The sequence below is a fragment of the Berghia stephanieae genome, chromosome 4, assembly GCF_034508935.2.
Source record: "Berghia stephanieae isolate SIO BIC M18660-M18661 chromosome 4, UCSD_Bste_1.3, whole genome shotgun sequence".
NCBI classification, from domain to species: domain Eukaryota; kingdom Metazoa; phylum Mollusca; class Gastropoda; order Nudibranchia; family Aeolidiidae; genus Berghia; species Berghia stephanieae.
In genome coordinates, this window is record NC_088363.1 from 51,466,054 (window position 1) to 51,481,053 (window position 15,000).

At 36.9% G+C, this 15,000-nt stretch overlaps 1 protein-coding gene across 2 annotated transcripts in view; it reads left to right on the top strand.

Annotated features, from left to right (window-relative positions):
* The window catches only part of LOC144970780 (bone morphogenetic protein 1-like), a 54,973-nt gene that overhangs the window by 30,362 nt on the left and 9,611 nt on the right, over window positions 1-15,000 (top strand). For both annotated transcript variants that reach the window (XM_078910789.1, XM_078910790.1), the window contains exons 8-15: window positions 178-356; window positions 2,197-2,269; window positions 4,685-4,845; window positions 5,821-6,030; window positions 9,075-9,188; window positions 12,986-13,131; window positions 13,593-13,788; window positions 14,264-14,386. In XM_078910789.1, the coding sequence (XP_078766915.1) occupies window positions 178-356; window positions 2,197-2,269; window positions 4,685-4,845; window positions 5,821-6,030; window positions 9,075-9,188; window positions 12,986-13,131; window positions 13,593-13,788; window positions 14,264-14,386 (1,202 nt within the window). The remainder of the gene's footprint in view (window positions 1-177; window positions 357-2,196; window positions 2,270-4,684; window positions 4,846-5,820; window positions 6,031-9,074; window positions 9,189-12,985; window positions 13,132-13,592; window positions 13,789-14,263; window positions 14,387-15,000) is intronic.

The following is a 15,000-nucleotide window of genomic DNA, read 5'->3' on the forward strand; positions in this document are numbered from 1 at the left end:
AAGCGGAAACGCGAAATGTCCACATTATCTGTTTTCGTTAATTAAATTGAAGCTTCCATTCAATTCCAATTGTTATTTATTTCTTCAAGTTTCAAGCCGGAACAGTTTAATAAACAGATCAATAAAGTTAATCTTATTTTTTTTATCATGTTATTTTTTCTATTATCTCTCGTACAGTTGCTGTTCTTACGTGGGCAAGAAGGGTAGAGGATCGCAAGCCATCTCCATCGGCAAGAACTGTGACAAGTTTGGAATAGTGGTCCACGAACTAGGTCACGTGATTGGATTCTGGCATGAGCACACCAGGCCTGACCGGGATAGACACGTCCAAATCATCCGGAATAACATTGAGGAAGGTATGAAGTGACAATTGGGGCATTGAAGAAGGTAGGAAGAGACATTTGGGACTTCGAGGCACGTAGGAAGTGACCTTTGTGACCGATCAGCAGCGTGGCTCATCGGGACGGTCTTTGCATCGTAGCTGCGTTGTGTGGACATGAGCAGGTCATCTCGCCCTAGCCCAAGCACACCTTGCGGTGCTGCACTGCGGCTGACGTCTGGGTCATTCCAGTCGTCCCTTGAAATAGACCTTAAAAATCAAGTAGCCCTTTGGGGATGGATAAAGTGAATTTTACATTACTTATTTAATAATCTATTAAGGATGGGCGTATTCACCAATACTCTGTCATACTCTGTCAGACTCTGGAAAGATAATGTATTTAAAAATTTGACCAGAAAACTCGTCCTTCAAATATAGATCGATTTAAATGACCCCAATCTTGGCAAAAACTCTCAACCTGGGGCTTAAGGAAGTCCCAGGTTTGAGAGATTTTGCCAAGATGAGGGTCATTTAAATCGATCGACATTTGAAGAACGAGTTCTCTAGTTAAATTGTAAATAACGTGTCTTTCCAAATCACGGTAGTTTACTGGTTAATTAAAATTAATTATTATAGCTTAACCCTCTCTTTACCAGCCATTTTCAAGATTTTCCCCAAAATTTAACACCAAATTAACACAAAATATCTAGTTTTTTTTTTATCACGCGGACATAAAAGCAGTAAAATCCTTGAGGTATATATCTAATTTCTGTAGCAAAACATGGTCTACAACACAATGTTCATTTTCTTAAAATTTCATGATGTACAATGAAATTTGAAAAAGAAAAAGGTTGGTTGTATCGTTACGAATGTGACGATTTTCCTATAGTTGGTAAGGAGAGGCTTAAATCACAAACTTCATCTTCAGTATTCTGTTCACCCAGATACAATATCCATTTCTATAGATGGGGCACATTTAAATATTTACTTAGAGATGGCATCTCCATTTTATTATTCTAAAAAATATGAAAAAATACTTGAGCTTTTATATAGTGCAATATCCACTAAAAGTGCTCAAAGCGATTTATAAAGTGTCCCAGACCAACAGCAACATGTAACATGTTAGAACGAGACAGGACGCCTTTTAGGATATATTATATTTTTTGTTTCGACAGAGACGACGCTGTTAATGACCAAGTACTCTTTTTACACCTGAGTACGGTGAAAGAGTGTGAGTAAAGAGCCTTTTCAACTCTGCGTCGAGAAAAGGCTCAAACCCACGACCTTCCGATCCGAAAGCGAGTATCATACCACAAGACCACATAGCCAAAAGCAAAACAAAAACAAAAAACAAAATAAAACAAAGCGAAGTTTTAAGAAAACAAACATTTAAAATAGCTCATCGTTTTGATTTCACGTTAAGATAAAGTAGCCCTTCAGTGCCCATGGAGCCGGAGTTTATCCCAGTTTCTATATCGTGAAAAGGACAATGGCAACTGCATGCTACCCTTTGGATAGGACGCGTCTATCGCAAAATACTTTCTGTCAGATCTATCAGCTACTCAATCACTGCTCGGCGGACATGAAGGTCAGAAAAAAATCTCGACTGCACCCGGGATCGATCTCGGTTCCTTTGCTTGTGAAGCGAGTGCTCTACGAACTGAGCTAACGGGACCCCCTTGATATCACGTTATGATTTACAAAACTACACGTTTTAATCAAGTGTTCTTTGATTTATTTTCAATATACGCCCAAAAACTATCGTTTTTTTTAGGGAGGTTCTTTTTTTTTAACCTCATCCATTTTCGTTCGTGAAACTAAATACGGTGATTGGTTAAAAGATTGGTTATCTTTATTTATCTTATTTTCATCATCAGGACAAGAAGTCAACTTTGAGAAAATGACCGAAGATGACATAAACTCCCTTGGGGAAACATATGACTACGACAGGTAATAAACAATGGGGAATAATAATGTAATGTCTAAATACTGGATCAAATCTCTTTGGAAATGTGGAACCAGTCCTCCGGGGACCGGATACATCCGTTATGGGACCAGTTTTCTGGTTCCAGAGTGATGGCATTTTATTATCAAACCTAAATAAATGCTGGTCGTCGATTAAGATCATTCATCCTCGCTCTTTTAGGTCCCGTAATCATAAGACTCTTTCTATACATCCTGCTACTGAAATAGTTATGCCACCTTATGATCCTGATGTAACCTATTGATGGTATATGTAATGTCCGGAGGTTACAAACTTCCATTTAGTTTGAAGTGGAAGAGAAGAGTATGAGGTCGTGACTAATACTTCCTATAGATAGAATGAAGTTGACGTCACTCGGTACTTTGTTATTGTCTTTGTCATCCGTGTTTATGAGTAATTCTCACTAAACTGTATTATCCAGACTGTTAACAACCAAGATTACATAATATAGTTTTTGTGTGTTGGTCCGTTATACTTCCAGATGGCAATGTTGTGAGATTCTTAGCCAAGCGCATACTGTTATTCTGTTGATGTAAAAAGATTTCTTTAAGTTATAGATAGAATGCGCTTGGCCAAGGAGTTCACAACATTGCCATCCGGAAGTATAACGGACCAACACACAAACTCTGTGTAACCATGAACTTTTATAGTCTGGTTAATACAGTTTAGTGAGAACAACTCATAAACGCGGATGGCAAAAACAATAACAAAGGCCTGAGTGACGTCATCTGCATACTATCTTTAGACGATTTAAATGCAAAGATTTTAAACGTGCCTTACTAGTACTTTGTTATCAAATTTTATCCCTAAACAGAGTATCTAGTAGAATAAAATTCTTTAGAGTTACGATGCAAATGTTCTTGTAGTTTGTTATAGTTTCAATCGCATGTATATACAAACTATTGCTTTGATTACTACCGACACGCACATATTTATATATCTGACAACCGAATACAATTAATTATTGGGTTTAAAAAATATTGTTGTAATGGATGTTATTTTGTTTTGGTGTTTAGAGTATTTCCATTACAACAATGAACCCATACCAATATGAGTGATCAGACCTGTAAATAAAAACACGTTGGTTGCTACCGTGTGTACCACTGCTTTAGCTAGTCTATCAAAGTATTTTCCGCCATACCAATCAGATCCCGTTACCCAGTCATTGACTCTTGGACTGAAGATTCGGAGGAATAAATGACTCGGCTCAATCTAAGGTTGAAATTAATCTCTTTGTCAGTTGACGATGGCTCGATTTAGAGGATCAGTAAAGCTATAAGAACTAACCGATAACGGTATGATGATGATGATGATAATAATAATAATAACAACAATAATAATAGTAATGATAATAATAATAATAATAATAATATAATAATAATAATAATAATAATAATAATAATAAATAATAATAATAATAAATAATAATAATAATAATATATAATAATAATAATAATAATAATTAATAATGAATAATAATAATAAAATAATGCTAATAAATATATATAATATATAAAATAATAAAATAAATCGAATGTCTAATTTGAGTATAATAATAGTTTTATATAATCAATCAATAACAAATCTCAGCACAATAATAATATTAATATAACTAATAATAACGAAACTTTAATAGAGATAATAATAATAAACATAACTATTATAGGAATATAATAGATAGAGTACGTCTTGATATAAGTCACCATAGTACTATGTACTAACAAAGAATGAAGGCACAAATCATATTCTGCACTCTAATTTAAACTTGTTTAACGGCGAGAACAAAGCGCACTGCTAAACCAACATGAGTTTCTTCTCTCTAATAACAATTTTCCGCCCGTTAGACGTAAAATAGCTAATGAGTAACGACTAATAGGACGCTACTACTTCCGTAACTATCCTAGGTAATGATGGACATTGTAGTACGTCATAATAAAGCAGGAACTTGATTTTACAGAAATAAAGATTCATTCCATGAAGCCAGCTGGGAAAAAGAAGCATTATGTAATGCATTGAAATTGAAAGAAGGTACGCAGAGATGGTAGATGGAGTTAATGATGGTATAAACTTTGAAGAGGTTCATAATGATGATAATTTATGTGATATTATGTTCCAAGAGAATGAATCAAATGCGTATGTCAATACAGCTCTTGGTAGATTTTTCGTATCTGTATCTTAATATGTTTCAGTAAGATTCTATACAATATATCTCAACTTCCTATGTTCAATGCATTTGAGAACAATTATGATAATTATTGTTAAGGCGATGGTAATAAGGCTGTATTTATTTTTGATAGTGAAGATGATGATGATAAAGACGTCGGGGATGATGATATATTTTCATTAATTCATATAAATGTCACACTTATTTTTCATTTCAGCATCATGCATTATTCAAGAAATACTTTCGCTAAGCAGAGCATTCTGGATACTATCCTTCCACGTCGAAAGCCCGGCATGCCAATTTTGCCAGTAATAGGACAAAGATACCGACTCAGTGAAGGAGATATAAGACAAGCGAATAAGCTGTACAAGTGTCCAAGTGAGTAATTTCTTTCTTTGTTTTTTTCTTACATTATATCAGTCCGGTCTCTGCATTCTCCACGTACCATCATCATCATCATCATCATCATCATCATCATCATCATCATCATCATCAATCATCATCATCAATTGTTATCAGATCCTTAAACCTCATCCTTTTCTTCCTATTATACGGGAGGAGTAGGAGACTTCTATTATATTCAGGTCTAAACTGTGTTGAAGATTATTATGTGAATTGACAAAGAAAAGACCCGTTTCGAGTGCTATCGAGCTCGTCGAAAAAGAAATTTAGAAAACGAAAATGACTTTCAAGATAAGTTTTTGATCTCTACCCATATAACCATTTTTAAATTCACAGACTAACAATGTTCATATATATATATATGGTTTATACTCACAGGCTTGATGCTCGTCAAAAAGTCAATGATTTAACCAATCCCACCTATTTTGGACAGACACGAATCGAATAATTTGGCCAGAAAACTCGTTCTTCAAATATCGATCGATTTAAATGGCACTCATCTGGACACAAACTCTCAAAATGGAATTCGCGAGTCAAGTGTATTGAATATATATTGATTATTGAACCGAGAAAACTAGCTACGCGAATTAAAAAAAAAGAATTTTGAATTAGCGCAATATCCACTAAATGTGTTCAAAGTGTTTTACAAGGGTTCTCTAGCCAACAGCAACCCTTAACATGTAGGAGAGAAATGACGTCTGTTAGGTGATGTTATATTTATTTGGACAGAAGCAACGCTGTTAACGGCCATGGACTCATTTCACACCTGAGTGCGGTTAGGTTAGGAATGTGAGTAAAGAGCCTGATTCCAAGAACTCAACTATGAGCTGCTCAGAGCGGCTCTCAAAGCCAAGATTTTCCGATCCGAAGGCGAGTGTCATACCGCTAATCCACATAGCCGCACAAGAAGCAATACGTTTCATTCTTCTTTTACTAATATGACTTTTTCAGCTTGTGGAAGAACTCTACAGGATTCATCCGCAGAGTTTTCATTCACGACGACCCGGGGCAGGCCTCAACTGTGTCAGTGGCGGATCTCAGCCACCCACGGAGACACCATCGTTCTCAACATCACCATGTTGAACATCCCCAAGTCGCACGACTGTAAGCTGGATTATTTGGAGGTCCGAGATGGACATTATGTAAAGTCTCCATTACTTGGTGAGTTTCTTCAAGAAAGGGCAAGAAATAGGAAATAATGTGACCCATCGCTTCAAATAATAATAATAATAATAATAATAATAATAATAATAATAATAATAATAATAATAATAATAATAGATCTTTATTGTCCATAAATATGGCAATTTGTCATTTAGTTACACTTGTTATAATGTTAAACGATAACTAAGATTGAACAGATATTTCACTCCTACTTATTTTCTCTCTCTCTCTCTCTCTCTCTCTCTCTCTCTCTCTCTCTCTCTCTCTCTTTCTTTCACACGTGCGATATACACAACATAAACATATTCATTTCGTTTTCAATTTGTTACGATTGTGGCAATTCGACACCAAAAATTATCATCATTATCAATTGGTCAGTTAATCTTACATTAAATAAATTAATCAGTTAATCAGTCAACGAATCAATCCTTGGTTTTTCTGTACCATATGAAATATTCAAAATTTTTATTGCTGATGGAACGAACGTTGATTTATACTTGTTAGTTCTACATTTAATCTGACAAAACCTTCTCCCAGATGGTAAAAGACTAAATTCATGGTATAAAATATGTTTTTTATTGTTGGTAATTGAGAATGCTTTCCTTTCTATTGCTTTTCCATGAATTCTTTCTACTCCATCAAGAGGATGGTTTATTATTTTTGATGCCTCTTTGATAGATTTTGAAATTTTTGATTTATCTTTAAGTCGGCATCCTCCAAACCATATGGTGCAGCCAAACGCAATTACACTTTTAATCAATGAGTCATAAACTCTTAACATAGTTTTCTTCCTTACTTGAAATGTTCTCAATTTCCTTAGGATGTATAATCTTTGGGCAACTTTCTTAGAAATTATATTAATATGTTGAGAGAAATTGAGGGAACTATCAATGGTTATTCCTAAATATTTAAAATAGTCAACTATCTCAACATCATCTTTACCGATCGCCACACACTTTAAGTCGTTTTTATTTTTTACACCAAACACCTGTTCTTTCGTTTTTTCAACATTTAATTCAAGCTGATTTTGTTTACACCAATCGGTGAATATATTTATTTGTTTGAAATAATTCTTTTCGGTAACTTTATCTTTTAATAAGCCAAGAATAGCAGTATCATCTGCATATTTCACTATAAAACAATTTTCAAATAATATGGTCTATTCAGCGAAAAAGGGGGTCCTGATAGCTCAGTTGTTAGAGCACTCGCTTCACGTGCAAAGGAACTGAAATCGATCCCGGGTGCAGTCGAGATTTTTTTCTGATTCCCCTACCCAACAGTGAATGGGTAGCTGGATCTGTTAGATCTGGCAAAATTACTTTGCGATAGACTACCGTCCTATACATTATCAAGCAATTGCTATTGTCCTTCTCATGCAATATAATCCATATAATCCCGGATGAAATCCGACTCCATTGGCATTATGGCTCTGAGGGACTACTTTTTAAAAAGTCAGCGAAACAACCACCATTTTCAATGCACTTCTCCATTCTCTGCAACCACCCGTTAAATGCAGTGATGTGCGACAATTTATTTATGTACTGTGTACACTGGTGCATTGTAAATTGTTGTGATGTAGGATGACACGGTTTCCCAAGGAACCTGACTTGATGGTCTTAATTTTTCTCGAAAGATCATATTGTAATATTATTGTGCGTTGATTGCAGTGTTGATCGGAACGGGCCAACACAAAATGAGGTCAGACGAGTCAAAAAAGAACATGTGCATGACAAGTGGATCGAAAATGGTGGTTGTTTCGTTGAATAAGCCATAATATAATAATAAATGTAATTCGTGTTTCAAAAGTTTCAAGTTTCAAAATCTTATGACACGACTTTCTCTCTGAGTTATAGGAGAGGGAAACGTATTTATGAAATGGACATTGGATTGATATTGATGATGAACATTGAAATCATAGTAGTCAAAAACATGAAACTTGGGTAGAGTTGATGTGTTTAATTGTGTTGAAAGAATATAAATAAAATAAGAAATAAATTCCCTTTATTCATCCCAAAGTGGAAATTTTTATTTAGGGTATATTCCAAGGAAAGACTGGAATAACCCGAGCGTCAGCCGCAGTGCAGCGCTCCAAAGTAAGCTAAGGCTAGGTGACTTAATCAAGGCCACACAACACAACAGTAATCGAACTCGGTACCTTTCGGGTACGAAGCATAGACCATACCGCTGAGCCACGTTGTTTCATAAAGTGCAAAGTCTCACAATTTCATGTCTCTGGTCATTTCAACTTTAAATTCACTTTTTGGTATATGCCTCACTCCAACATAATAAAAAAAGTTAAGTTTTTATATAGCGCAATGTCCACCAAACATACTCAAAGCGTTTTACAAAGGGTCTCTGACCAACAGCAACACGTATCATAAAGAACGAGGCATGATGCCTGTTATGCGAAAATACATTTTTTTCAGACAGAGACAACGCTGTTAACGGCAAGGTACTATTATAACACCTGAGTACGGTGAGAGAATGTGAGTAAAGAGTCTTTTCCAAGGACTCAACTATGCGCCAAGCGAGGCTCAAATCTAGGACCTTACGATCCGAAAGCGAGTGTCATACCACAATACCGCATAGCCGCGCAACCAGAGTGACGCAGAGAATTACAAAGTATGCTCTCATAGTTTATAAGTTAGATTCTTGATTTGTTTGGGGTTTTTCTTATGTTTTGTTTGTTTGTTCTTTTCTTTTTTTTGGTATCACATCAGCTCCAGCATAGCGCTACATAACCATCCGACCTACCAAGATCTTGTTTCGACAAAACAAAAATGAATAAAATGAAAAAATGGTTTTTAAATTGTACGAGAAATAAAGAGAGGGAGAGAGATATTGAGTATATGAAAGAGAGAGAGAGAGAGAGAGAGAGAGAGAGAGAGAGAGAGAGAGAGAGAGAAGAGAGATAGAAACATGGAGAGAGAATCTGTTTGCATTAATGAAAATGATTAAAACTTTTTAATTTTATAAATCTTTATTATCAATATTCCTTCCTTCCCGTCCTCCCACTTCTTTCCACGCACAACATTCTAAAGGTCGTTTCTGTGGCAGTAACCTTCCACCCACCTTGGAGTCGACGGGTTCACGGATGTGGATTGAGTTCAATACCAGAAATGGCCACGGGAAAGGATTCACTGCAAATTATGAAGGTAAATGTCTGTGGACGAATTCAGTCTGAAATGATTCAATTATGTGTTCAATAGGAAAAAAACAAACTGGTTCTTATTTCATAGGAAGTGTAAAACCACTCTTCTGGAGGACTGTTTACATACCTTGTGTCATTGATCCTCTGATTTCAGAGTGATAGTGTCTTATTTTCTGGTCTAAATGTATGCTGGCGTCAATAAAGATCTTCCATCATCGCTCTTTTACGTTCCGTAATCCTAAGACTCTGCCTGTACAAACATTAAGGGAGATAGGGTTTAGATATATGTTGAAAGATGTAATTCGTCTATAAGTAAAATTAATCTTATTCAAAGGACTGTGACAATTTGGAATAATCTAAAGTTTGAGATAATAAATTCTAATTCATTTATTAATTTTAAGAATGCCACTGATAGCATCTTACCAACATTATATTTTATTTTGACGAATAATGTAACATGACATTAGATAGTATTGTATTTTGTATATCAATTATTTGAAACTCGAATTACAAGTTGGACATGCCAAATGAATGTAAATCGAATAAATTATACTACGAATATTGAATATGACACGTATTTATTTACTAGATATTTAACTCTAAATATTATCAATTAATTGACATTGAATACTAATTATAGGATTGATAAATTGTGTCTATGCTTAAAAGTTACACAGAACATTTAAAGGTTTTTAGAACATAATATTAGCTCTTAAACGATAAGATACGAGACGATACACTATAGACTACATCATGTTACTGAAATAGTTATGCCGCCTCAATGTAACCTATTCATTATTAGTACTCCGAATGAATGGTTACATATACACTCCCGAGGATTTATGAACCAAAAGAGTCGAGGGTTTGATGTCACGACGTTCCTCCCTATTGTTGTAGATGAGTAAAAGACAATTATAATTATTTAGCCATGTGCCATATACCTGTCCAGTGTTTCTACTGACTTTGATACCCATGTAAAGCGCTTTCAACACATTAAGTGAATAATACACTGTACAAAATCTCACGTTTTTTTGTTTTAAAACGGTCTTCCGAGTCCTTAACTTGATAAGTGTGTATCAGATTTTGATGTGTGACCCAAAAAGTAATTGTAACTTTAAATGAATAAGCGCCAGTCAAACCTGGGATGATTTAGATAGAATTAAGACTTATACCGAGCTACCCAATCATCTCTGCTTGCTAAAAATAGGCAAGGGACTTTTAAAAAAAAAACTTAACGCTACTCGAATCACATCTCTTTTGAAGTGTAATTTCACTGTTCCATTATGGACAATTTACAGTATGTATCTCAGCTCATCAGCTTTAGCAGGACGGATGAATTGCGTGCTCATCTTGCCATGATGTTTAGATGAAGTCCAAAGTTTGAACTTAGACTAAGAACACTTACAGTTTGCCATAAGAAAAAGCAATTTCTCAATCTCCTCGAAACGGTGTATATTTCCTATTTACCTTTATAAACCCCATTTCATGAGCACCATGACTCCAAAAAACTACATATGTTACAGTGAATGACATAATCAGTCGAATGGTGAAAAGATTTGAACTGAGATATTGACAAGTTTACTAAGAAGGTCAATTTTTATGAAAAACGAGTTCTTGTTATAAATAATTAAATCATAAAGCTTAATTTCACTTCTAACTATTTTTTACACTAGTCAAGTTGAAAAGTATGAAAATTGAGATGCCTTTACCATACATCTGACCTTAACTTCATGAAAAACCACCCGATTTACTTCAAACAAAGATTAAATGCTCGGGTGAGCATATTCATTCAGAATTAGCAAAACAATGCAAATCCAAAATATTTTCACATTCCGACTGATAATGTCATGCACTGACACATATAGTGAATCACCAGTTCTATAACGAATAGTTCTTTTAGTTAATGTATATGATATTGCTTGGTGGCCTTGTGTTATGACGCTCCTCTTCGCACTGATAGATCATTTTTGAGTCCCGTTCTAAGCAGAGCAATGTTGAGTTCTTGGAAAAGAGTCTTGAATCACTTTCTTTTACCGTACTCAGGTGTAAAATGAATACTTGGTCGGTAATAGCTTCTTACAGGCATTATGTCTCGCCCAAAATATTAAATGGCTAGGAGCCCCTTGTAGATTTCAAAGTGAAAGTGAATTGTGTATCATCATCATATCTTGTCGCGCCAGTGAGTCAGCCAGTCCCGGACAGTCTGGTTGCATTCCCTCAGGTCAGCATTGGTGCAGTGAGGTCCCAGCGAGCATTCGGACAGGATGTGGTCCATGGTCTGTCTGGGGTGACCGCATGGGCATTCAGTGCCCGGTGAGATTTTCCATTTAAAGAGGTTGGTGGCGGTGTTTCCCACCTTTGCTCTAGCTCTGTTCAACGCCACCCATTCTTTTCTCTTGAGGTCTGTGCCTGCTGGGAGCTTTTCTGTTGGGGGCTGGAGGGCATTGTTTGCTGTCTTGTCCCATTCTACCCATTTGTCCAGGCGGAAGAATGCTGAGTGGTCTGGGTGAAGGCTCTCTACTGTGAGGAAGCTTTTTCTTGATTTGAGCCTGCTTTTGGGGCAATTGTGGTCATGAAGGGGGTGTCTCTGGTCCATTTCCTGTTTGTATTTTTGTATTTGGGCATGAGTTTCCCTCCGGATGTGTGGTGGGGCTATTCCTGCTGCACGGTAGACCAGTGGTAATGGTGTTGCTCTCAGCTGGCCCGTTATGATCCGGCAGGCGTTGTTGAGCTCGGGGTCTAGCTTGGAGGCATGGCATGATCGAGCCCATACAGCTGAGCAGTACTCCGCAGTTGAGTAGCTGAGGGCCAATGCTGTGGTCCTTAGAGTTTTAGGGTCAGTTCCCCAGTTCATGTTTGCCAGCTTTCCAAGGAGGGCATTACGCGTGGACACTTTTGCCTTGGTCTTCCTCACGTGTTCTCTGAAGGACAGAGTCCGATCAAGCGTCACTCCGAGGTACACTGGGTGGTAATTGTACTCTAATGTCTGGCCATTCCACTTGATGTTAAGTTTTTTGTGGGCTTGGTGGTTTGATGTTAAGTTTTTTGTGGGCTTGGTGGTTGTTGAGGTGAAATGCACACACTTGTGTTTTCCCTGGGTTGGCGTTCAGCGAGTTTTTAGTGTAGTACTTTGTAAGGGTGTCTAGGGCATTTGTCAGTCTGCTCTCGATTGGTTGGAAGGACACATCCTGTGTTGTGAGGCATAGGTCATCAGCATATATGAATCGGCGGATATTTGGGAACTCAGGCTGATCATTTGTATATATGTTGAAAAGTGTTGGAGCCAGCACTGATCCTTGGGGAAGACCATTCTTCTGGGTGCGCCACCTGCTCTTCCGGCCATCCATTTCAACAAAGAAGCGCCTGTTTTCGAGAAGTGACTGGATAATATTTACAATTTTCTTATTCTTTATCATTTTAGCCACTTTGAGGAGTAAGATCTTGTGATTCACTGTGTCATAGGCTGCAGTGAGGTCGACGAAGACTGTGCCAGTGACCTGTTTTGTCTCAAACCCATCTTCTATGAATTGTGTAAGGTTAAGAAGTTGAATTGTGTATGAAACAGTGCCAGACAATGATTTTTTTAAGACCGACCCCTTGTAAAGCGCTTCGAGCACAGTTAATGGATCGAGTATTTTTTTTATCTGGTTCTTTATTAAATTTTTGTTTTGAGGAAGGTGGTACGTAGGGAATGGGATAGCATGTTGCGATGAAAAATGCGACATTAAAAAAATATTTCATGATTCCTCTAAGAATGTGTATTACGTACATATTGTGAATATTTCTACACATTGACTACAGCAATGTGTGGTGGTGAGATCAACAAAGATGAAGGATTCTTGACCAGCCCCAACTACCCCGATGACTACAGACCCAACAAGAACTGTGTGTGGAAGATTTCGGTGCCACAAGGTTTTACTGTGGCTCTTAAATTCCAGTCTTTCGGTGTAAGTTAAGTAAATTAATATCTTTTTAAAAAGAAAAACTTGTCCTTTAGAACTTTAGGTTACATGTTCCATCCTGGATTTATCTCAAACGTCATGGGTTTATTCTGTCATCGCATTCATGGAGAGCCAGTTATAGACTTTATCTCATTCGCCATTGGACCTGCCAACAGAGACTCTTCGTGTTTTTTTGTCTTTCGAGTTTTGTGTTTAAGAGGCATATCTAGAGATACTTAAGAATGGAAAGTTTGCTTTTTAGATTAACTTTTTTTAATGTCTCACAACGGTGTGGGTAAATGCTTCAGTGATTGATATCTAAAGAGAAGTAGTAAAAAGGGATTCCAAAAAGGTAACTTTTACGTAATGAAATGAAAATCTAAATATATATGGTCAGTGTAGGGAATGTAAGACGAATTTTTTAAAGTGCACTTACTATCCTTTGCGATCTATTGTATGACTTTCAGATTCAGATATACGACTCGTGTATGTTCGATTACCTGGAAATACGAGATGGTCCCAGTGAGAATTCGTCACTGATCGGCAAATACTGTGGCCGCAAGATTCCCGAAGACATCAAGTCTACGGGCAAAAGCCTGTACGTCAAATTTGTCAGCGATGAAATGATTCAGAAGACAGGGTTCTATGCCATTTTCACAAAAGGTAACTTATAACGATCCAATAAACTGCCGTACTCTAGATAAACGTGTATTTAGATGGTCCAGGTTTATTAGCTTTTGCCAAGATGAGGGTCGTTTAAATCGATCGATATTTGAAGAACGAGTTTTCTGGCCAATTTTCAAATACGTGTCTTTCCAGAATACGGCAGTTAAATGGTGAATGAAAAATGTAGAATTGTACATACATTTACCGCCGATCTTGATACACTTTTGAGAAACGGTTGTGCCGAAGAAATATTGCCTAAACCAGAAACACTTTAAACCTTGCTTAATGACAAAACTTTCTTAGATGTTAAGTTTACTCCCTACGTCAACTTTCTCAAAGCTCAATTTAACAGTTTTATCAAGCAAAAAGAGCATTAAATTTAAGAGAAGAGTGAAATGTTAACACAATGAAAAAATACTATATTTTGTGCAATTTTATTCCTGTATTTACTGTTCTTACATATCTTCCCCAGAGTTTGATGAATGCAGCACAAATGACCATGGATGTGACCACATTTGTGAGAACACCCTTGGTAGTTACAAATGTTCTTGTAGAGTGGGTTATGAGCTTCATACGGATGGCAGGCGATGTCAAGGTAACATCATTTCTTTTCTTTTTTTTGCTTTTCGTTGTAAACATTTTTATTTGGTCCGATGGTTGATCCCCCCCCCCTTCTATGATCTTGAGTGGAATTCCCGATAGATCAGTTAGTAGAGCACTCGCTACACACGCAACGGGACTGTGGTCGATCCCGGGTGAAGTCAAGATGTTTTTCTTACTCCCTATCTATTCAGTTGTGATTACGCAGCTGGATCTGTTAGAATTGACGGAAAGCACGTTTTCATAGGCTAGTGGCCTATCAAATGGTAGCAAGTAATAGAACCCTGGATAATAACCAAATCCGTGGGCTATGAGGGATAATGCGGAGTTATAGTTAGACACCGAAGCTCGCCGACCGATCGACTTGCCCATCACGTGACCATTTTTTTCTCTCGCGTCCTCTCGTCTAATCTCGTCACTCCGGAATAGAAAGAGGAGGCGGAGCTCATATGATATAACGCAATGAAAGTTCTGTCCGATGACGGGTGGGGGGATATCACCTCTCCAAAACTTACCTTATTATATGAGATCTTGAGATTCTTATCCAATCATCGATTGCTCGTTTGACAGTTCGCTTGTGAACAGTTAGGAGATCATCTCTTGATTTAT